The 21,341-nt window shown below is 32.6% G+C and overlaps 2 protein-coding genes across 2 annotated transcripts in view; one reads left to right on the forward strand and one right to left on the reverse strand.

The window, feature by feature from the left end:
• LOC132743281 (F-box DNA helicase 1-like) overlaps positions 1–21,055 on the forward strand; it is a gene marked incomplete at its 3' end in the record, with an annotated part of 28,600 nt that extends 7,545 nt beyond the window's left edge. The window contains exons 5-16 of the mRNA XM_060731817.1: positions 7,963–8,085; positions 8,535–8,632; positions 9,109–9,187; positions 10,277–10,366; positions 11,713–11,932; positions 13,805–13,970; positions 14,976–15,112; positions 16,176–16,275; positions 16,849–16,973; positions 18,576–18,651; positions 19,537–19,725; positions 20,837–21,055. Coding sequence (XP_060587800.1) covers positions 7,963–8,085; positions 8,535–8,632; positions 9,109–9,187; positions 10,277–10,366; positions 11,713–11,932; positions 13,805–13,970; positions 14,976–15,112; positions 16,176–16,275; positions 16,849–16,973; positions 18,576–18,651; positions 19,537–19,725; positions 20,837–21,055 — 1,622 coding nt within the window. The remainder of the gene's footprint in view (positions 1–7,962; positions 8,086–8,534; positions 8,633–9,108; positions 9,188–10,276; positions 10,367–11,712; positions 11,933–13,804; positions 13,971–14,975; positions 15,113–16,175; positions 16,276–16,848; positions 16,974–18,575; positions 18,652–19,536; positions 19,726–20,836) is intronic.
• Positions 3,033–5,615, reverse strand: LOC132743422 (E3 ubiquitin-protein ligase TRIM71-like). The gene has a single exon (XM_060731947.1). It carries the CDS (start codon positions 5,342–5,344, stop codon positions 3,521–3,523), a length of 1,824 nt encoding a protein of 607 aa, XP_060587930.1. The 5' UTR covers positions 5,345–5,615; the 3' UTR covers positions 3,033–3,520.
• Positions 21,056–21,341: the final 286 nt, after the last annotated feature.

Raw genomic sequence — 21,341 nt, forward strand, 5'->3', positions numbered from 1 at the left:
GTTTATCATGACCATTAGGTGACCCCTGTTGATTTTGAAGTCACTGGGTCAAAGGTCAAGGTCACAGGGGCCTTGACTAAAAAAGCTTGTCCAGTCAATTGCGTAAGAAGGCTTTGGTCAACAGTCTTCATATTTGGTATTGAGGTTGTTTGTGACTAGTACATGACCCATTTTGATTTTTAGATGACTGTGTCAAAGGTCAAGGTCATAGGGATTTTACTATAATAAGCTTGTCTGCTCAAATGCTTAAGAATGCCTGTCCGCAGTGACATTTTCACATTTGAAGCATGTAGAATACATAACTTAGCAATGCACTGGCTTAGTAACCTCAGATTTTGCAGGGAGGTTGTCTTTGAGCTCTCAATGGTCACTGTTGATTCTGACAAAGTGGTATGCGGGGGTATTCAAGCCATGACAGTGGCAGTTCTAGTTTATATTGGTTTTAATATAAAATATATCATAATTAAAACACAGTATTCTCTGAATAACTTTTTATTATACATCCATTTCATATTATAGTTTACCTCTGGCGGGAGGGCGGTGTCCACTTATTTGTCCAGAGCATATCTTCTACACACATGGAGGAATTTTAATGAAACTTCATAGAATGTTCCCCACTATAAGAAGCTGTGTCATGCACATGAACCAGGTCTCTAGGTCAAAGGTCAAGGTCACACTTAGAGGTCATTGAAAAAACGCTTGTCTGGAGCAAAACCTGTACATGCATAGAGGGATTTCAATATTACTTGACACAAATGTTTACCACTGTGAGGCAGAGTGTCGAATGCAAAATTTAGGTCCCTGCAGCTAAGGTGAAGGTCACACATAGCAGTCAAAGTTCAGATGAAAATATGAAAATGTGTCTTGGACCATTTAGTCATTGTTTATTGAGGGATTGAAACACAAATGGTCATTATCATAAACAACTGGTGTAAAACATGTAATTTAGGTTAATATAGGTCAAGGTCACTAAAGACGATAAATTTTAGAAATTTTGTGCAGAGCATATCTTCTCCACGCATAGTGAGATTCTAATGAAATATCATGGAAATGTTCCCACTATGAGAAGCAATGTCCCTAGGTTAAAGGCTAAGGTCACACATAGAGGTCATTGAAAATTGCTTGTTCGGAGCCAAACTTCAACATTCATTGGGGGATTTTAATGTAACTTGGCACAAATGTTCACCATTGTGAGGCTTATTGCGCACATAATCCAGGTCCCTGCTACCAAAGTCAAGATCACATAGAGAGTACAGGGACCATTTAGTCATCATTTATTGATGGATTGTAGCACAAATGATAACTATCATGTTTAAGTGTGACACATGTAATTTAGCTTAATATTAGCAGGGTCAAGGTCACTAGAGATGATAAAATATCCAGATATTTTCCGCATATTGCCCAGAGCATATCTCCTGTATGCATATCTATAATGCCCACATCTCTGTCAAAAGCTTTTTTGATCGCATATTTTGCGACAATGTTGCCCTTGTAACAGCTCAAATGGGTAATAAGGTTATAATGTTGTACACTACATCTACTGTGTTTTTATGTGGTAATGTATGATCCTTAATGATTATGAATAAATCCAGATAGATAATGAATATGTCAGGATAGACTATGAATAAGTCAGGATAGATTATGAATAAGTCAAGATAAATTATGAATAAATCTAGATAGACTATGAATAAGTCAAGGTATATTATGAATAAATCAAGATAAGCTATGAATAAGTTGAGACAGGCTTTAAATAAGTCAATAAGACCATGAATAAGTCAAGAAATACTATGAATAAATCAACATAGACTATGAATAAGTCAAGATAGATTATGAATAAATCAAAATAGACTATGAAGAAGTCAAGATATACTATGACTAAATCAACATAGACTATGAATAAATCAAGATAAACTATGAATAAGTGAAGATAGACTATGAATAAGTCAAGATAGATTAGGAATAAATCTAGATAAACTATGAATAAGTAAAGATAGACCATGAATAAAAAAAGACTATGAATAAGTCAAGGTCAATTATAAATAAATCAATATGGACTATGTAGACTATGAATAAGTCAAGATTCGATAAAATTTCTGCAATTAGATATCTACAAGCTTGACAAAAGAACTAAACTTATTCATCTTGATGAATAGAACATTTCTCTAGACGGAAGTCCTGTGGCATGTTATCCTTATCTTTGGTAGTATGATTGTATGTGAAACTTCTGACATATTCCACACAAGTACTCAAAAGATTCCTCACAAAATCCTTCAGCAAGAACATATTGCTTATCATGTTTATCACAATGTTCACAAAACATTTCCTGAACTTCATCAGAGTCCTGTGTAAATGAAGCCCTGAAGTCTATCCAGGATTGTGCCATGATTTTTCATTTCAAACTTAAATTTCCAATGCAGAACTTTCTATCCCTAAATTGTGTTTAATATAGTTCAAAAAGGGGCAGTGTAATCTTATCCATTAAAATTTATTGCTTTTTAAGATGTGGTATTTAAATATGATTTATAAAAGCAGTTGGTAAGATACACTAGGTCATAATGTTGCCAGGTTATTCCTACATGAATAGCAGTTTTACATGAAGACAAATTGAACGTCATTATTGAAAGGTGAACATTTTTTTTTGCTCACATGATCACAACATGCTCAAGGTATGCTGTTGTTATCACCCTTTATCTAGTATCTTAAGTGCCCGTTCTCTCATATTTACTTAAACAACATCTTTCAGATCACTTAGCTATTAGTGATGAAACTATACAGTATTGTCCTTGGATGGACCTCTATGGATATTGCTCAAATAGTTTTTTCATGTTCTTGTTTGACAGTATTTTCCATTCATTTTTAAGTTGATACAGTCTTGAAAAGATCATTATTTTACAAACTAAGGAAAAGGATAAAAACAAACACATCAATACAGTGGAAATTTTTTCAATATATCTGTTTTGAAAATTTATGGTACTTCATAATGGTTTATATATAAATGAGTTTTGTCTCATGACATCTAAAAATAGTAAATTTTGTCATTTAAACATTAATAACTATGTTAAATGTTTAACCAATCATTATAAAAGATTTCTTAGATTCTAGACGTCACATTTTGTTTGTATTTTGTTGTACTCAACAATAATTACGAAACATATCCTATTATGGAATGACTATTGTCCATTTCATGATAGACATTCTGTGAGGGCAGAAAAATACAAATAAAATACAAACAAAATGTTAAGAAACACATGTATTATATTGAAATTAAAATTTCTTCAGTTGTTGGCTTTAAATACGAGCCTGGTTACCAGTTATTGAATTTTCTAGTTATTGGCTAACAATCAAACCTATATAAACAGATAAATATGACACCACTACAAGAAAGACACTAGTATAATATATACATCTTTTATTTTAATTCATCATAATAATCCTTTTGCAATTGGAAGAAATATAGAATGAAATTCTATATATAATATATTTTAAGTATTTCCTGCAGGCTATTCAGATAGAAATAGTTTTATTCCAGTGATAAATCATACACTTTAATGTTATCATAGTGTTGACTCACATACAATCTGTTTGTATTCTGGCAGTATGCCACACCTACTGGACATTTTATTCCTTGTTCCTTATCCAGTAGAATTTTCACCCTGGTCAGATCAGGTGATAATTGATGCATACTGTCTGTCTGAAATCCACATACAAACACTGCCCCAGACCTATCAACAGTCAGTTGACATGGTTTATTAAGCTGATCATCCTTATAAATGGCATTGACTTTCCCATCAAAGGTTAAACCTATCACACAGTCCTTCTCAAAGTCAGTTACATATATAACTGTGTTGTCTGCACTGATTGTTAAGTATTTAGGATCACGAAACAGACAATTCCCATGCTGATTTTTATCAAATGTTTTCAATACTTGACCAGACATGTTAAGTATCTTCACTGTTGCTGGAAACTTTATGTAAGACACTATAAGCTTGTTGTTACTATAGGCAACACCACAACAACATTCTCCTACTTTAATATCTTCATTGTTGGTCACTGTCATACACTTAGAAAATGTTATCAGTCTTACTGTTCCAAGATCACGAAATGTGATAGCCACTTTGCTATTGTTAACTTTAGCAACAGCCCAAGGGTTGGAAGGCAGGTCTATTGATTCATATGATGAAGTACTGACCCACATATCCTTGAATATATTTAGTTTTGAATATTTATTGTTACATATAAGAAGACAGTCTTTTTTTAACAAGCATAAAGATGACATTGTGATACATGTGAATTTTATATCTGTGTAATAACTTGCAGTTCTTTGTACTTCAGATTCATGTATTTCTTGATAGGTGAAAAATTTGTCACAGTCTTGTAAATTGGTTATATTTTGTTCAGAAGCTTTGCATTCTACTTTGTAATAATGAATTGAATTGTTTTTACATTGTTTTTCTGCATCTGGTTTCAATTGTTCAATGATTTCCTGCCCTTTCTTCATAACAACAAACATTTGACATCTTTGATCTGTACCTTGATGATGCACCAACTCTGTTGATATGCTGTTTAGTTTTGTTTTCATTTTTGTGGTTTCTTCAGTGATTGTCTGCAAAATTTTGTTGTCATTCATTTTTATGATTTCAATTTTCTTCTTTATTTCATTTTCCTCTTCATTTAATAACTTTTCTAATTTCCTTTGATTTTCTTGTAATTTGTCGATTTTCACTTTTTTCTCTTCTTCAAGTTTTTGTAAGGTTTCTTTAATTTTTTTCTCAAAGTTTTGAACTATATCTCTCTGATGTTTTTCAAACACTGACAATATTTCTTTCTTTTTTTCCATAACTGTATCTAATATCTTTGTTTCTTGTGAAGTGACATATTTTATGTTTATGTTCACATGTTTTTCTGTATTTTCCAAATCCTTCATTAACGTATTAAGATTTTCAGTGAGTTCTTTGATTTCTTGGCTGTTTTCAATCCCTGGAACAAGGGCTGGCAAATGACTGACCATACTACAGTTCCCATGGTCTTGTGTCTTGCATTCAGTACAGGCAAATTTCTTACAAGCTTGGCAGTAGAACTTGACTAATTCATCTTGATGAACAGAACATTTCTCTAGACAGAAATCCTGTGGCATGTTATCCTTATCCTTGATGGTATGGGAGGCCATATATCTTTTATGAAATTTTACACATATAGCACACAAGTACTCAAAACATTCCTCACAAAATCCTTCAGCAGGAACATATTGCTTGTCATGTTTATCACAATGTTCACAAAACATTTCCTGAACTTCATCAGAGTCCTGTGTAGATGAAGCACTGAAGTCTATCCTGGATTGAGCCATGATTTTTTTAATTTAAAATATGCAGTGCTGTCTATCTAGTCGCTTTTAAAATGGTTTAAATGAGGAAGTATAAGTCTATCCATTGAGAGGTTTAAAGTACGTGTAGAGTTTACACAGGTATCGATCTATACACCTTTTCATGATATTGACAATAGATTTATAAATAGCAGTTGATACCATAAACTACTTTAAGTCCAACACGATAAAGTTTACATTAATCGGTTGTACCATTATGATATAATAGGTTGTGCAAGTTATTCAGTTATTACATTTTGCATTTTTATTTCAATATAGAAGAATAAAAGTGAAACTGGATACGTAAATCCGAGTAGCGTAGTGGTTAGAGAGTTCAGATTTTGCAAACTCCGCGCACCGGTTACGCTACGGCCAGTAACCACTGCCTTCACACAAATCAAGTGATGATAGTCTTATCACATGATCGTATAAAAATGGCGTATACGCCAATGAAATCGTTCAAAAAAGGTTTTATCTGTAATAAACAGATAATGAAAAAAGTATTTAATTCGAGCTATACTACTAAGGCATGAGATTATTACCGCATGTCCAAGTAGTAAACATCTGATTAAACTTTACAACATGTTTTAATTTGTTTTGACTCATTTTTAATGCAAAATGAATATATATAAAAATGTAATCGTCATGTTTTTGTAATATTTTGAAATTTGTGAATATTTTCCCATGTTTAGCCTGATTTCCCTATAAACAATCTTATAATTTTCAATCCCTAAACTTTAATTTACATTGGTTTTGATATAAAAGTTATCGCAATAAAAACACAGTATTGTCTGAATAACGTTTTATTACATCTCAAATGGGTAATTTGGTTATAATGTTGCACACTACATCTACTGTGTTTTTATGTAGTTTTGTATAATCATTAATGATTATAAATAAGTCAATATAAATTATGAATAAGTCAAAATAAACTATGAATAAATCAAAATAAACTATTATGAATAAATCAAGCATGATAGACCTTTAATTAATCAAGATAAACTAGGAATAAATCAAGATAGACTACGAATAAATCAAGATAGATTATGAATAAGTCAAGATAGATTATGAATAAGTTAAGATAGATTATGAATAAATTAAGGTTGACAATGAATACGCCAATATAAACCATGAACAAGTCAAGATAGACTATAAATAAGTCAAGATTGATTCTTCATAGCAACAAAGAGTTGACATCTTCGATCTGTATTTTGAAAATAAGTCAGCTCTATTGATATGGTGTTTAGTTTTCTCTATTTTTTAGCTCACCTGTCACAAAGTGACAGGGTGAGCTTTTGTGATCGCTTTTTGTCCGGCGTCCGTCCGGCGTCCGTCCGTAAACTTTTACTTTAAATGACATCTCCTCAGAAACCGCTGAGCCAATTTCATCCAAACTTCACAGGAATGTTCCTTTGGTGGTCACCTTTAAAAATTGTTCAAAGAATTTAATTCCATGCAGAACTCTGGTTGCCATGGCAACCGATAGAAAAAACTTAAAATATCTTCTTTAAAAAAACCCAAAGAGGTAGAGCTTAGATATTTGGCATGAAACATCTTCTAGTGGGTGTCTACCAAGTTTGTTCAAATAAAAGTCCTAGGGTCAAAATTGGCCCCGCCCCGGGGGTCATTGTTTTTCCCTATATGCATATAGTAAAAACTTTAAAAATCTTCTTTAAAAGAACCCAAAGAGCTAGAGCTAAGATATTTAGCATGAAACATCTTCTAATGGGTGTCTACCAAGTTTGTTCAAATAAAAGTCCTAGGGTCAAAATTGGCCCGGCCCCAGGGGGTCATTGATTTTCCCTATATGCATATAGTAAAAACTTATAAAATCTTCTTTTAAAGAACCCAAAGAGCTAGAGCTAAGACATTTAGCATGAAACATGTTCTAATGGGTGTTTACCAAATTTGTTCAAATAAGAGCCCTGGGGTCAAAATTTGCCCTGCCCCGGGGGTCATTGATTTTATTTATGTGTATAGCAAAAACTTAAAAAATCTTCTTTGAAAAACCCAAAAAGCTAGAGTTAAGATATTAAGCATGAAATACTTCCATTTAGTGTCTTCAAAGTTTGTTCAAATAAAAGCCCTAGGGTCAAAATTGGCCCTGCTCGGGGGACATTGATTTTCCTAATATGTGTATAGCAAAAACTTAAAAATCTTCTTTGAAAATAAAACAAATAGCTAGAGTTTAGATATTAAGCATGAAACATCTTCTAGTGGGTGTCTTCAAAGTTTGTTAAAAAAAAGCCCTGGGGGGCAAAACTAGGGGTGTCATTGCTTTGAACTATATGTGTATATTTTAAGCTTAAAAAATCTTTTTTTTTAAAAACTCAACAAGCTAGACCTTAGATGTTTTGCATGAAACATCTTGTAATGGGTGTCTACCAAGTTTGTTCAAATAAAAGCCCTGGGGTTTAAACTGGCCCCACTCTGGGGGCCTATATACAGGTGAGCGACTTCAGGGCCATCATGGCCCTCTTGTTCATAATTGTAGACAAATATTCTGTGGCACATGGGGTTTCACCTGCATTTTAATATTTAGGTTGTAAAGTACTGAATGCATTAAAGGTATTGCTAAATTCTTAAACAAACATATTTTTCAGAATGCATTACAGATTGTTCTATGCTTTATACTTGTTTGAGAATGCCTCATCATCGAGTTGTGCTGATCTTCATTCGATAATGTCCGAGAGCAAGGGAGGTCAACAGTCTTTAGTTAAATACAGGTGACAATTCTTTCAATTAAATGTAGATGAGCTCATACATATTGAATGCAGTTCTGTGCATACCTGAAAACCAGACACTTTTGAGTGTTCAGATTCTAAATTCCTAAATCAGCCCTTTAGTTGAATATTTCATCTATTAGTAAGGAAAAGATTAATTCAACATAAGAATTTGTTTATATTACCTATTACTTGCTCTGTAACATATTTTTTTGTTGTTAAAGGGGAAATAACTCTTGCCATTAAAGCTTGACAGAGTTAATATGAGTTTGCCCTTACTATGCTCAGTTTGTGAAGTGAAGTTGTCCTGTGTTAAACTTAATAGTGTTAATATGAGGGATTTTGATTTCAAAATGATATCATTGAGCAATGGTCCATCTAGAACATACTTTGACTACACTGAGGAGATTTGCCAGAAAGTTGTTTGAAGATGCATATTATTTTACTTGCAGCTCTGGAACAGACAGTGTTAGGCTTACACATGAGCAGTTGCGTATTGTAAAATACCCTGCAGGCAAATACGAAATAATCAAAATTGTAGCATTTGCAGGTTTATATATTTTATTTGATTGATAAATTAATTATTTTTTTATCGATGATTTATTCATTTACCAAATTCAGCAAGGCATGGCCTATTTTGTTTTACTTCAGTCCTAATATTTCATTCAGTATTTTATTTAAAGGTAAAACGGCCATTGTGTTTAGTTTCGTAATTTAATTACGAAAGTTATTGTTAATTGTTTCCAATGCATGTACCTCTTGAATCTGCAAATGATAAATATTCAAAGAAATTAGCATTAGTAATAAACCCTTAAACTGCTGTATTTATTAAATGAACGTGTCCAGTTTCCATTTATGGAGCTGTCCGTTATCAAATTTTTTGTCTATAAGATGCCATTAATGTTGATAAAAATTGCACAAAATTAAATCGTATCGAATCATTTATCTGGAATCTGACATTAGCTTCTTTTGAGGTTACCAATTAATATATGAAATTAATAGAAGTGGAAAAATATTGTATTTCAGGGACAGGGAAAACAACAACTCTAGTGAGGTACACACAACTTCGGCCTGACAAAAAATTTCTTCTTGTAGTCTATAACAAGTAAGTTTGATTTTTCTTATTTCTCTGTAAAATTTAGAAAAATTGTTTTTTTATTTAATAAAATTATTTGAGATCACCCTCATATGGATCACATGAAAGAGTTACTTTGGCAATCAGCCTCATATGGATCACAGGAAAGATTTACTATGGCAATCAGGATCATATGGATCACATGAAAGGTTTTCTATGGGTATCAGCCTTATATGGATCACATGAAAAATTTACTATGGAGATCAGACACATATGGGTCACATGAAAGATTTATAATGGTGATCAGCCTCATATGGATCAAAATTCACATGAAAAGTTTACTATGGAGATCAGCAACATTATGGATCACATGAAAGGTTTACTTTTAATAAGGTAAAGAAGGGTGAAATCCTTAAAAAAAAAATTGAAAAAAAAAAATCTTCTGAAAAAAAAAAACACAAAAAAAAACAACAAAAAAACCACAAAGAACAACAACTTAAATTAGGAAAACTCTATAATTTGTATAAAAATAATATGTCCTACCTCTCGAATTTAACCCTTATGTTCAACAGGAAATCTACATATATTTTTAAAGAGAGGTTAGGTTGGTCTCATGCAATATAACTATATACCTGTTAAGTTTGTTAACTTTCTAGGTACTCCAAAATGTGAAAGACTGCAGCTCTCTCTGTAGATAGCATTAGCTCTAAAATATGCTTCAGAAATTAATGAATTTTGCGAAACATAAAATTTTTATATTAGAAAACAAGAAACAGCCACTGTTAATTTATGAAGTAATGCCGTTCTTTTCACAAATAAATAAAGGAAGTTTACTGTATCATAAATTTATCTGGCAGCTCAGATTGTGTATGCAAACAACCATTTGTATTGGGCCATATAACATGTCAAAAATCTGTATAACATATAACCAATCGTAAGCCTGGAAGAAAAATACCAGCTCATACCTGCTGTGCCTGAAATAAAACATGGAGAAGTACCTGAGATCTTCCTCCACCAGAAAATCTAAAATGTTACCATCTTACCTTTGGTGTATTATTGAGAGTTAAAACCAAGTTAAAAATCTTGTGATATTGCTTTTGTTTTCTTTGTGCCTTTTAGGTCAGTCTGTGAATATGCAAAAACAAAGTTCCCAAGAAATGTTGAATGCAGGACTGGACATTCTTTAGCTTTCCAGAGCTTTGGGAGAAGGTTTGTGCTTTGAAAATTTTCCACTTTTTTATCCCTTTGATCAGACTTTTGATATGATTATTTTCATAACCTCAAGGTTAAGGTTGTAACTTATAACCAATGGCCAAAAATAGAAATGCTGCCCAAGCATAATCTGTTCTAAAAAAGATATTCAAGAAACTTTACTCTTAGATGTTTCACTGGATGAGAAAGTACAATATATGTATTTTGTAAGATCAATAATTCACATATAGTCTAGTAATATCAAAGGAGGTGCAAATGTATGTTGTATACTTCATTATGACATATAATATGTTGAGTGATAGTCCTTTGATAAAATAAATTGTAATCTCTCAAGGGATAATATGAAATGTAAGAAATCAAGTTTACTTAAGGTCTGTAGTTCTACTTTGGTGCTGACTTGTGTATGAAATTAATTGCTGAGGTCTTTCTACTGCAATAAAACATAGAATTTGTAATCCACGGGGTCCTGGGTTTGAAAAACTGGTGAGGCAGAATTTCCACGTGACAATTGATCTTAGATATTCGGTCTAATGGTCACATAACTGATTTTGAAATCATAAGTCGGTCACTTGTTGAGAAATTGGCAATTCCTTTTTAGTTATCAAGGAAAGCCAGTTAGATAGATTGACAGCCAAAATATGACCAAACATGTGGTAAAAAACAAACAGACCAGTAGTAAAGCTGGAAATTTACCTAAATTGTCATGGAAAAAAGTTTTTTTCTGAAATCATGTTTGTAAGATCAGGTTTTTCTAAATCCAAGGTTGAAAGTCATCATGGTGTCTCTGCTTTATTACCTGATACACTTCATTATTCAAATTTTTATTCACATAGATATTGGCACAAACTTTTCCAGCTACATTATTCAAATTTTTATTCACATAGATATCGGCACAAACTTTTCCAGCTACTTTATTCAAATTTTTATTCACATAGATATCAGCACAAACTTTTCCAGCTACATTATTCAAATTTTTATTCACATAGATATCGGGACAAACTTTTCCAGCTACATTATTCAAATTTTTATTCACATAGATATCGGGACAAACTTTTCCAGCTACATTATTCAAATGTTTATTCACATAGGTATTGGCACAAACTTTTCCAGCTACATTATTCAAATGTTTATTCACATAGATATCGGCACAAACTTTTCCAGCTACATTATTCAAATTTTTATTCACATAGATATCGGCACAAACTTTTCCAGCTACATTATTCAAATGTTTATTCACATAGATATCAGCACAAACTTTTCCAGCTACTTTATTCAAATGTTTATTCACATAGGTATTGGCACAAACTTTTCCAGCTACATTATTCAAATGTTTATTTACATAGGTATCGGCACAAACTTTTCCAGCTAAAAGTTTATACACTAACCCAAACGTTACAAGCTAGGAAGGGAGAGAACCTGTTTTTGCAAGCCAAATTCACCATGACAACCATTGAAAACTTCCTTGCGTCCGACGATATTACTATAGATATTCATCATGTCCCAGATACTCGATTTAACGAGAAAACAGGTTTTAAGGAGACCATAGATCTACCTACAAAAAGGGTAAATATGTTCAAAGTCTTAATTTACTATTAATTGAATACATTATTGTTAATTTGATCGGTTTTGTAAAATGAGTTATTTTGAGATACCGTTAGAAATAACTAATCAGATAATATATGGTCAAACCAGTTTGTACAGATAAGTCTTTGGAAAAGTAAAAAACATATTTTAACTCTTAACCCGGCAAAATTAAAATATTTCAAATGCACTTTTCCATCTTTAAATCTGGACAAAAGCATACATCATTTTAGAGAAAAATTTCATGATGTGTAGTGACTTAATAGCAAACAGTGCAGACTATGAACGTACGGCATAGATTATTATATTATTATTATAATTAATTTGTGATTTATATGGAAAAACTTAGAAACTTCAAATGATATGTATAAAGTAAAGTGTGTGAATTTAGATTTATGACATAAAAGACAAAATTGTTTTTTTATGTCCCCAGAATATATACACAAAACATGAGTGGCTAATATTGATGTGTTGTATTTGACCTTGACCATATGAAATTTAATTGACCTTTGACATCAAATTTAAAAAAAACTCTTTATGAGGGGTGGAAGATTGTTTTGTTAATCAGGTTTTCAATGAAAACCGGGTTATTGTAATGCTGAACTCGGCGGGCGGGCGTCAACTTTTGGTTTCCGCTCAATAACTTTAGTTTGCTTTGGCCTATTGACTCCAAACTGGGTGTGTAGGTAGCTTATATCAAGAGGCAGCTTGGGATTGCTACCCAGGTGTCTGTGATCAAGGTCAAAGTCACTGTTACTAAAAATAGAAATTCAGTTTCCGCTCAATAACTTGAGTTTGCTATGGCCTATTGACCCCAAACTTGGTGTATGGATAGCTTATATCAAGAGGCAGTTTGGGATTGCTACCCAGGTGTCTGTGATCAAGGTCAAGGTCACTGTTACTAAAAATAGAAATTCAGTTTTCGCTCAAAAACAAGTTTGCTTTGGCCTATTGACACCAAACTTTGTGTGTAGGTAGCTTATATCAAGAGGCAGATTGGGATTGCTACATAGGTGTCTGTGATCAAGGTCAAGGTCATTGTTACTAAAAATAAAAAAATTCAGTTTCTGCTCAATAACTTAAGTTTGCTTTGGCCTATTGACACCAAACTTTGTGTGTAGGTAGCTTATATCAAGAGGCAGCTTGGGATTGCTACATAGGTTTCCGTGATCAAGGTCAAGGTCATTGTTACTAAAAATAAAAAAAATCAGTTTCCGCTCAATAACTTGAGTTTGCTTTGGCCTATTGACACCAAACTTAGTGTATGTATAGCTTATATCAAGAAGCAGCTTGGGATGGCTATCCATGTGTCTGTGATCAAGGTCAAGGTCACTGTTACAAAAGATAGAAATTCAGTTTCAGCTCAATAACTTGAGTTTGCTTTGGCCTATTGACACCAAACTTGGTATATGGGTAGGTTATATCAAGAGGCAGCTTGGGATTGCTACCCAGATGTCAGTGGTCAAGGTCACTGATACTAAGTTTGCTTTGGCCTTTTGACACTAAATTTGATGAATGGGTAGCTTATATCAAGAGGCAGCTTTGGATTGCTACCCAGGTGTCTGTAATCAAGGTTAATATATATATAAGTATTCAGTTTTCATGTAATAACTTAAGTTTGCTTTGACCTTTTGACACCAAACTTGCTGTGTTGCAGCTTTGGATTGCCACTTAGATATCTTGGAGCAAGGTCAAGGTCATTTGCCTACAATAGAATTTTCAGCTTCTACTCAATAACTTCAGTGCAATTTGACCTATTGATTGCTGTCACATCAAATTTGGTCGTTGAAAACCTGGTTTTCGTCGCATTGCGGTGCTTCTTGTTTTTTAATGCATCTATTTTCTTCCTTTCAGTTATATGTGAGAGATGCTTTGTTCATTTGGCAGAAAATGCAAGACCCAAATGATAAGAAAATTGGTATGTCACATGACGGCTATTTAAAACTGTACCAGTTATCACAACCAGTACTGAGAGGGTATGACTGTTTACTAATAGATGAAGCCCAGGATCTCACACCAGGTTTGTACAATTGATCCGCGTGTGAATTATATTTTCTTGCATATCAGACAGGATGTACTATTGTTTACGTCTGTGCTTGAAAAACCTGTCGTAAACCCCAAGTCACTTGCTTTAAATGACACCATTCCAACATGCCGTTTATATATCATTGCCATCTTATGGTGCTGTTATGAAGTTGCTATTATAAGAAAAAGTGCTAAATGAAAAATATTAGTTTTCAAAATTTCTTTCTGAAATATGATTAAAATGAAATATTTAAGAAAAAGAATCACACCCTCTGTCGTATCTAGCTCTGGGGCAACTGTTCAGCAGAAACTCAGCAGAGCCTTGTTACTGCCATAAACAGTTATGAGCTAAATATAATGTTCTGTACCGTGCCGTTGATGTAAGATTCTTACAGTATATACATTTTATGTTTGTATCAAAGGACAGCTCTATGAAATGTTTGCGTGTTTGGATAGTATTTTTTACTGTATTAAGTTTGCAATGTACATTATAAACATTGGTTTGCGAGGCTATAGTTGTATGATATCTTGTCTGAGAAGATATGTAATCTTTTGGTGTTACAATGAATTGTTTATGCACTTTATATACATGTTTGATGCGATAAACATTTGGATTGAATTTAATATTACTTTAAAATACATAAATCAAAGGTCTTATTATTGGCATAGATCTATAATTGAATTGATATCAGTCAATTGACACCTTTATTAGGTAGAATTATTACACCGTCTGCTTCGAAGAAAATGTTGTGCTATTATGATCACTGTGATGTTGTTGTCAATCTCATTGTACAAAAACTTTAATATAGCTCATTATTTAAACATTTTTAATGTTATCAACATCAAACTTGGAATACTTTGCTTATCATGACAAGGTGCAGTTGTTCAGACAAACGGCTAAAGTCTGATAGCAAACTTTTTGGAGTCGTGTCCCTTTTTAACATAAGATTTTTAACAGGCGAGTGTTAACACATCAGGCGTTGGTCTTGTTTTATTTCAGCTATAACAGATATACTACTGCGTCAGAGACAGGGCAAGATCCTGGTTGGAGACCCGCACCAGCAGATCTACTCATTCCGCGGTGCCGTTAATGCCATGAACCGGATTAATGCCGACACCATTTTCTATCTCACACAGGTTAATTTTTTTATAAAATTAATAAAGTTTTAAGTCATTTTAGTTTATAGTTTAAGTTGTAAAATTTGTTTCCTCAATAGTTTTAATATTTGTTTACTTTAATTTATTTTGTACATGTTAGTACCATGATTGAATATGTTATGATTACAATGGTATGATAGAGCTTTGTGATTGTAATGTCCATACCAGTTTTAAATAACGAAACCTTTCCCTTAATAAGTTCAAATCCTGAAAAGGACACTTAATACTTTGCTATGATAAGGAGTTGTAGGTAGTTGATGAATGACTCAAACTGCACTATAGTACCTGAAATAACTATTGTTGGGCCATCCTTTAATAATGTAGGTTGAAGTTTCAAAAAGAACACTGAATGGTGGCATGGCTGAGTGGTTAACATGTCATACTAGTAAACTCAGGATCACTAGCTGTTAGGGTTCAAATCCCGTCAGGGACAAGCTGTTGTTTCCTTATGCAAGAAACTTTTCACTCATTGTTCAGTACTGGTTAGTTCTAGGAATGGATTCGAAAGTGTGTTTATACGCTTATAGCTTCCTACATAGTTAAACTGAAATAAATTCTAAAGTCAGGAAAGAATAAAGAGTAACAACACATCACCACCTAATAGGTTAAACTAATTCATTGATGTCTACTTGTTTCAATCATATCAATGATTTTCATCAGAATAGAATAAAATAGATTCTGTATAAATTGACTAATTGTACTGTAAATGATTCATCAAGAACACCATTGATCATATTCTTTCATCATGAAAGCTAGAAACATTGCCTTATTGTGTGACCATATCAGTGTTGAAATGTTTTGAAACTCAACTCGAGTGGAATGACGCTACAACTATAACATTGATGTTTTATCACTTTTATGTAATGTTACTGAAAGTTACCAACCACTGATATCAGGCATTGATATGTCAAAATTTCGAAATTTTAAGTATTTTAAAAAAAGATTATAACTTATTATTTTACATTAAAAAAAAACAACAACAAAAATTATGAACTTGTAGACATACTATCATACCATACAACCAATTCTTGTTTCATTTCAGTCTTTCAGATTTGGGCCGGAGATTGCACAGGTGGCCATGTCTTGTCTAGAAGTACTTAAGAAAGAAAAGAAGAAGACTTTAGTTGGGAGTGGCAAAAAGAGTATGTTATCATATTAATAATGAAATCTTTCAAGAACTTTCCATTGACATTCTTTACCTGTATTTCATTTTGATTTTTTTTTTGTAAAAAAAGAATGCATTTTGATTTAGTTCAAATGTGTACTGACTGCAATTATAAACCTATTAAAAGTAAATTTTATTTTAGAACATATCGTTATGTATATAATTTTTAATATAATTTTTTTTTTGCGACTTTGAAAAATGTTGACTAGTTTTACCAATATGAATTGAAATGCTATCATTTGTAGGAAGTATTTTTCTTGTGGTTTAGAAATAAAAGTGGATAAATATTTAGGTATTTCACCAGTGCTATTACATGCAGTTAGTCTAGAATGGTAATTTACATGTATGAATATATTTGTGAGGAGTCTGTCCAATCTTCATACTAAGACTTTGTTGTTTTCCTCATATGTCATGTGATATTGTGTCCCTCAATGAAAAACATGGGGCACAGAGCTATATCTTAATGGAGATGAAGGGAGGTAAATATTGTAAAAATCAAGAACTATTTATATATAGAAAATTAATCTGATGTCATATGGTTCATCAACAGGTTGTGTGAATGGAGAGAAAGTAGGACAGCTTGCCATCATTAGTAGATGTAACTTTACAGTATTCAGTGAGGCAGTGAAGAAATGTTGCTATTCTGATCAGCAGTGCAAAGTAGCCTTTGTAGGGGTATGTCTCATATATTTTTTAATCTATTGATAATCTATTTATATTGAATAAGTTAAAAGGTAGGGACGGTCCCTCAAAATGTCTTCCCTATGCTAGCTAATTAATCTCAAGATTAAACCTTTGTCTGATGTCTAATTAATTTTATGATACTAATACTGACAAATTGTTTTTTATTTGTGTAACTATTTTCACGTATATTCTCAAAATCATTTCCTTCAAGAATTCATAGAACTTTATCTTGGATAAATATGTCAGCCCAAAATTGCAAATACATGTACATTTGTATTTCATTTCATTCAGTAACACTTACAACTTTAAATGTGAAAAATATGCCAATTCATGAAATATGTGTATAAAGGTAAATTCACTTTTTGGACAAAAAAAAACCAACACACATGAAATTTTGACAACATAAATGTAAAGTGTTCAACAGTATTATATAAGCATGTATGTTTTTCTAGATTGTGTATAGGATGGTCTAATGTCTTGGGTTGTAAATTTTCATTACCATGTTTATATAAAGATTTGATATATTCAGGCAAGTAATTGGTTGAAAATTGTGGTGACAGTGAGATGATTTTGTTGTAGTAAACAAGAATTTATTTTTCCTAAATGGTTATGAAATAAGTTGGGATTGGGCTTATATTTAAAAGTCACATGTATAAATGGCATGTGACCAGGAAGAGATATTGTACATATATATAAAGCATTATAATACTGCATATGTGGAATAATTTCATTGGATAATCATAATGCTTTTATATACTATATATACATTGTCATCTTACTGCAATAACTACATGTAACTAACTCCTATTAAAGTTTGAAGGACTTATCCTGTTACTGTACTAAGGTAACAACATGGTAACTGTCAATTTTTATGAAGTAATTCCATTGAAAAAAAAAAGAAAGAAATTAATATTATGAATTAATTATGAAGATTCTTGAAAGTTTCTTTTAGCTGTATATAAAAGTTAGTTTGCAATATAACCTTTGCCTAACAGCTCGTGTTATAAACCGGTGTGCAAACAGCCATTTCTAAAGGGGTTAAGAATTAGACACATTCTACATTGCAACTCTTCTTAGAATCAGCCATAAGATTATGGAAACAATTTAATTTTATCATATATCAATTTTATAGAAATATTTCATAACAAATAGCTTTATATCCTTATAAAAAGTGATATAAAAATGATTAAAATGATAAATGATAAAAATGATATAGGGCCTGGTCAGACTGCATGGATGCTTGGCTCTATACTGGTGGCAAAGGCTAATCACTTCAAGTTCCAGCAGGTTAAGAGTTAAATTTTCATTATTAGTTTAAACAGATAAGGATATCAAACCTTAAAAACTATTTCGCCAAAAAAACCAAGTCAGATCAGAAGGCCAAGATTTTCTGATATAATTAGCATTAGCATTTAAATGGTTTAGGGGGCAGATACAACATTTTTTCTAAAAGGAAAAAAAAAAATCCTTTTTTGAAATTACACATGCAGAACGAAACATCCATAGACGATGAACATTGATAGAAGAGTTTTCCAAATGTTTAAAATAAACTGTTATGCTACGATAAATGAATAATGTCAATTTTTTTTTCAGGGTACACAAAATTTCGGGTTTAAAATGCTGATGGAAATGTATGCTTTAACACTGTCAGAAAATGAAAGGCATAAAGGTATTATGTAGTAAACGTATATATACATGTATAAGCTATTGTATTCAACCCAGGTGTCAACATCACACTATGGTCATGTTTTTGTGTGCAATTTGATATCTTCAAAACAGGTGAAAGAAAGGGGTTGAAATTTAACACACTTGTTCTCTATGATTATCTAATTTGATGGGCACATATAGGAGTTACCTTTTTAAAGAGATACAAATTTGGCATTGACCATCTGGATATTTTTCTGACCTTTTGTCTGTCCATCCATCTATCTGTCAGTGTCTGTTCATCCATCACACTTAAACTGGAACTCAAAACTTAACTATTGCAATAACATGTGGTTTCCAATCATCTTAACTGCTTTACTATTATTACATGATATGCAGAGTGCAACAACCAGGTTTCTACCCCAATGTCAATGTCATACATTTAGGTCAAAAGCTAAAAAGTTAACATTTTATGTCAGTTCTTATAACCTATTAACTACTGCCTTTAAAATTACATTGGATAAATGATCACCAGTATGAAATGGTTATCAAAAAACATCTTCTAGTAAGCTTGTCCCAAGGTCAAGGTCACATGTATATGTCAAATGTTGGTCTTTAACTTTTTTTACTTAAAATTAACTTGGACCAAATATTCAATACAATGAAACCATGTCCTTATTGTGTGCATAGCACAACAGCCAGGTTTTACCTCAAAAGTCAAGGTCAGTCAAGGTTAAAATGTCAACATTCATGTCTGTTGCTGGAAGGGATATACAATGTAGTTGTCTTTCATATTGTTTTATTATTATTCCCATCATTTTCTGTCAAATATAGAATGAAATAAGATAATAAAAAAATTATTCTATGTTCATTCCAGTGATCATGTACATATACTTTTTATTATTTCTAGAAGGATACGAGATTCAGAACCCTCTGATTAAGATGTTTAGAAGATTTCAAGACCTCGACAATTTTGCTACTAAGTCTATGGACAATGAACTCCTTGGCAAGATTAAGATTGTGAAGACGTACCATCACAACCTGCCGTCACATATCCGTATGATAGAGAGCAAATGTGTCTCGGATGAAAGACGAGCAGGTAAAACCTTTCTTACTTCTCCCTAAACCTCTGCTTCATTGTAAAATGTATAATTTTCTTTTATAACACCATAATCTGTACCATCCTGTTTGCTGAATCAGGCAACTGGGGTTTGATTCACGGACAGTTCATGTCACTTTTGTTGTGATTGGTCATGAAATCCTTTATATGGTCATTTGCTATGTACCTCTGCTCTGGCATGTACAGAAGTAATCAGTTCCTTGCAAAAGTGAAGGCAACTAGTACTGGTAAACTGCTAGACAGTCTGCCCAGGAATGATGCAGTGGCTGAAATTCAATGTGGCTTACAGCCTTAACCTTAGGATGAACTACCAATACCACCGAAGAAAATAATTTTTCTTAGTGATAATGAATTATACCCATGATAGAAAAGAAATACATGTTGTTCTAGACTTGTGAAGCACTTGGTCAGAATATAATGTTTTGCAATGTTGCACCTTCAGCTGTTTAATATTATACACTAGACAGAAAATAATTGCCCTTGAACGAATAAAATGATTTGCTATGTTACACCATTGACATAGAATTTTTTGTTTGTTATAAAATAATTGCCATATTATGTCAATGACAGAAATTTTTTTTTCCAAGGTTTAACCCTTTGATCCTTACCTGGTTAGGCCTTTTTTTCTTCATTTGATTAAAGTATTGTTGAGATTTTAGGACTTGAACTTAGGTATAATTCAGATAAGCTTAGAAGCTTTCATGAGAATTTCTAAAAATTGATATAATGAAACTTAAAACCTAGAAATGTCTTAAATTATTTTTAGCATGACTGTTCAAGCTATTGTACTCACACCAGTTTCAGTGTTGCATTAACACTTCTGTTGAGTTTTTGTATGCAAGTTGGTATCTTTAAAACAACTGAAGTGAATGGGTAGAAACTTCACACACTTATTTTAGAGCATTAAAGGAGGTCATGATTCAAGGTCTCATAACTCAAAAATGGATTTTGACTAAGTTATGGCTCTTTTAGAACTTTCAGGTAAATTCTACATTATTCAGACTCTTGTTTTACTATCAAGCACTTTGAAAAGTGGAGCACACTGTCCTACTGAAAGCCCTTGTTAATCTTTTATCTTTATGTTTTATAGATTATGTGTTCAGTACGGCCCACAAATCTAAAGGACTAGAGTTCAGCTCTGTCCGTGTGACAGATGACTTTCTTATGGACCCCAGTAGAGGAATAATGGTGGCAGGGGTTCCAGCAGACATGCTGGAAGATGATGAGGATGTGTTGGAGGACATGTTGGGTAGAGACATGGACAGAGCAATAATGGGGATTGCGATGAATGCTAGAGGATCAAATAATGGTAAGTCTGACTCTTTTTACAATATTTATACCCCCTTGAAATGAAGTTTGGGGGGTATATAGGAGTTACCCTGTGGTCGATTGGTCAGTTGGTCCAGTAGTCCGTCGCATTTTCCATGTCCAAGACTAATGGTTGGAATTCAATACAACTTCATTCAATGGTCAAGAACATAGAGAGGAAGTGCAGTGCACAAAAACAATAACTCCATTTTGACTAATTACAGAGTTATTTGCCCTTTTTTACTTTTCCTTGTCTGGAGCATATATCTTGAAAACTACTTTTGGAA

Source organism: Ruditapes philippinarum, unplaced genomic scaffold, assembly GCF_026571515.1.
Source record: "Ruditapes philippinarum isolate M1 unplaced genomic scaffold, ASM2657151v2 ctg2717_1_1_1_1, whole genome shotgun sequence".
NCBI classification, from domain to species: Eukaryota; Metazoa; Mollusca; class Bivalvia; order Venerida; family Veneridae; genus Ruditapes; species Ruditapes philippinarum.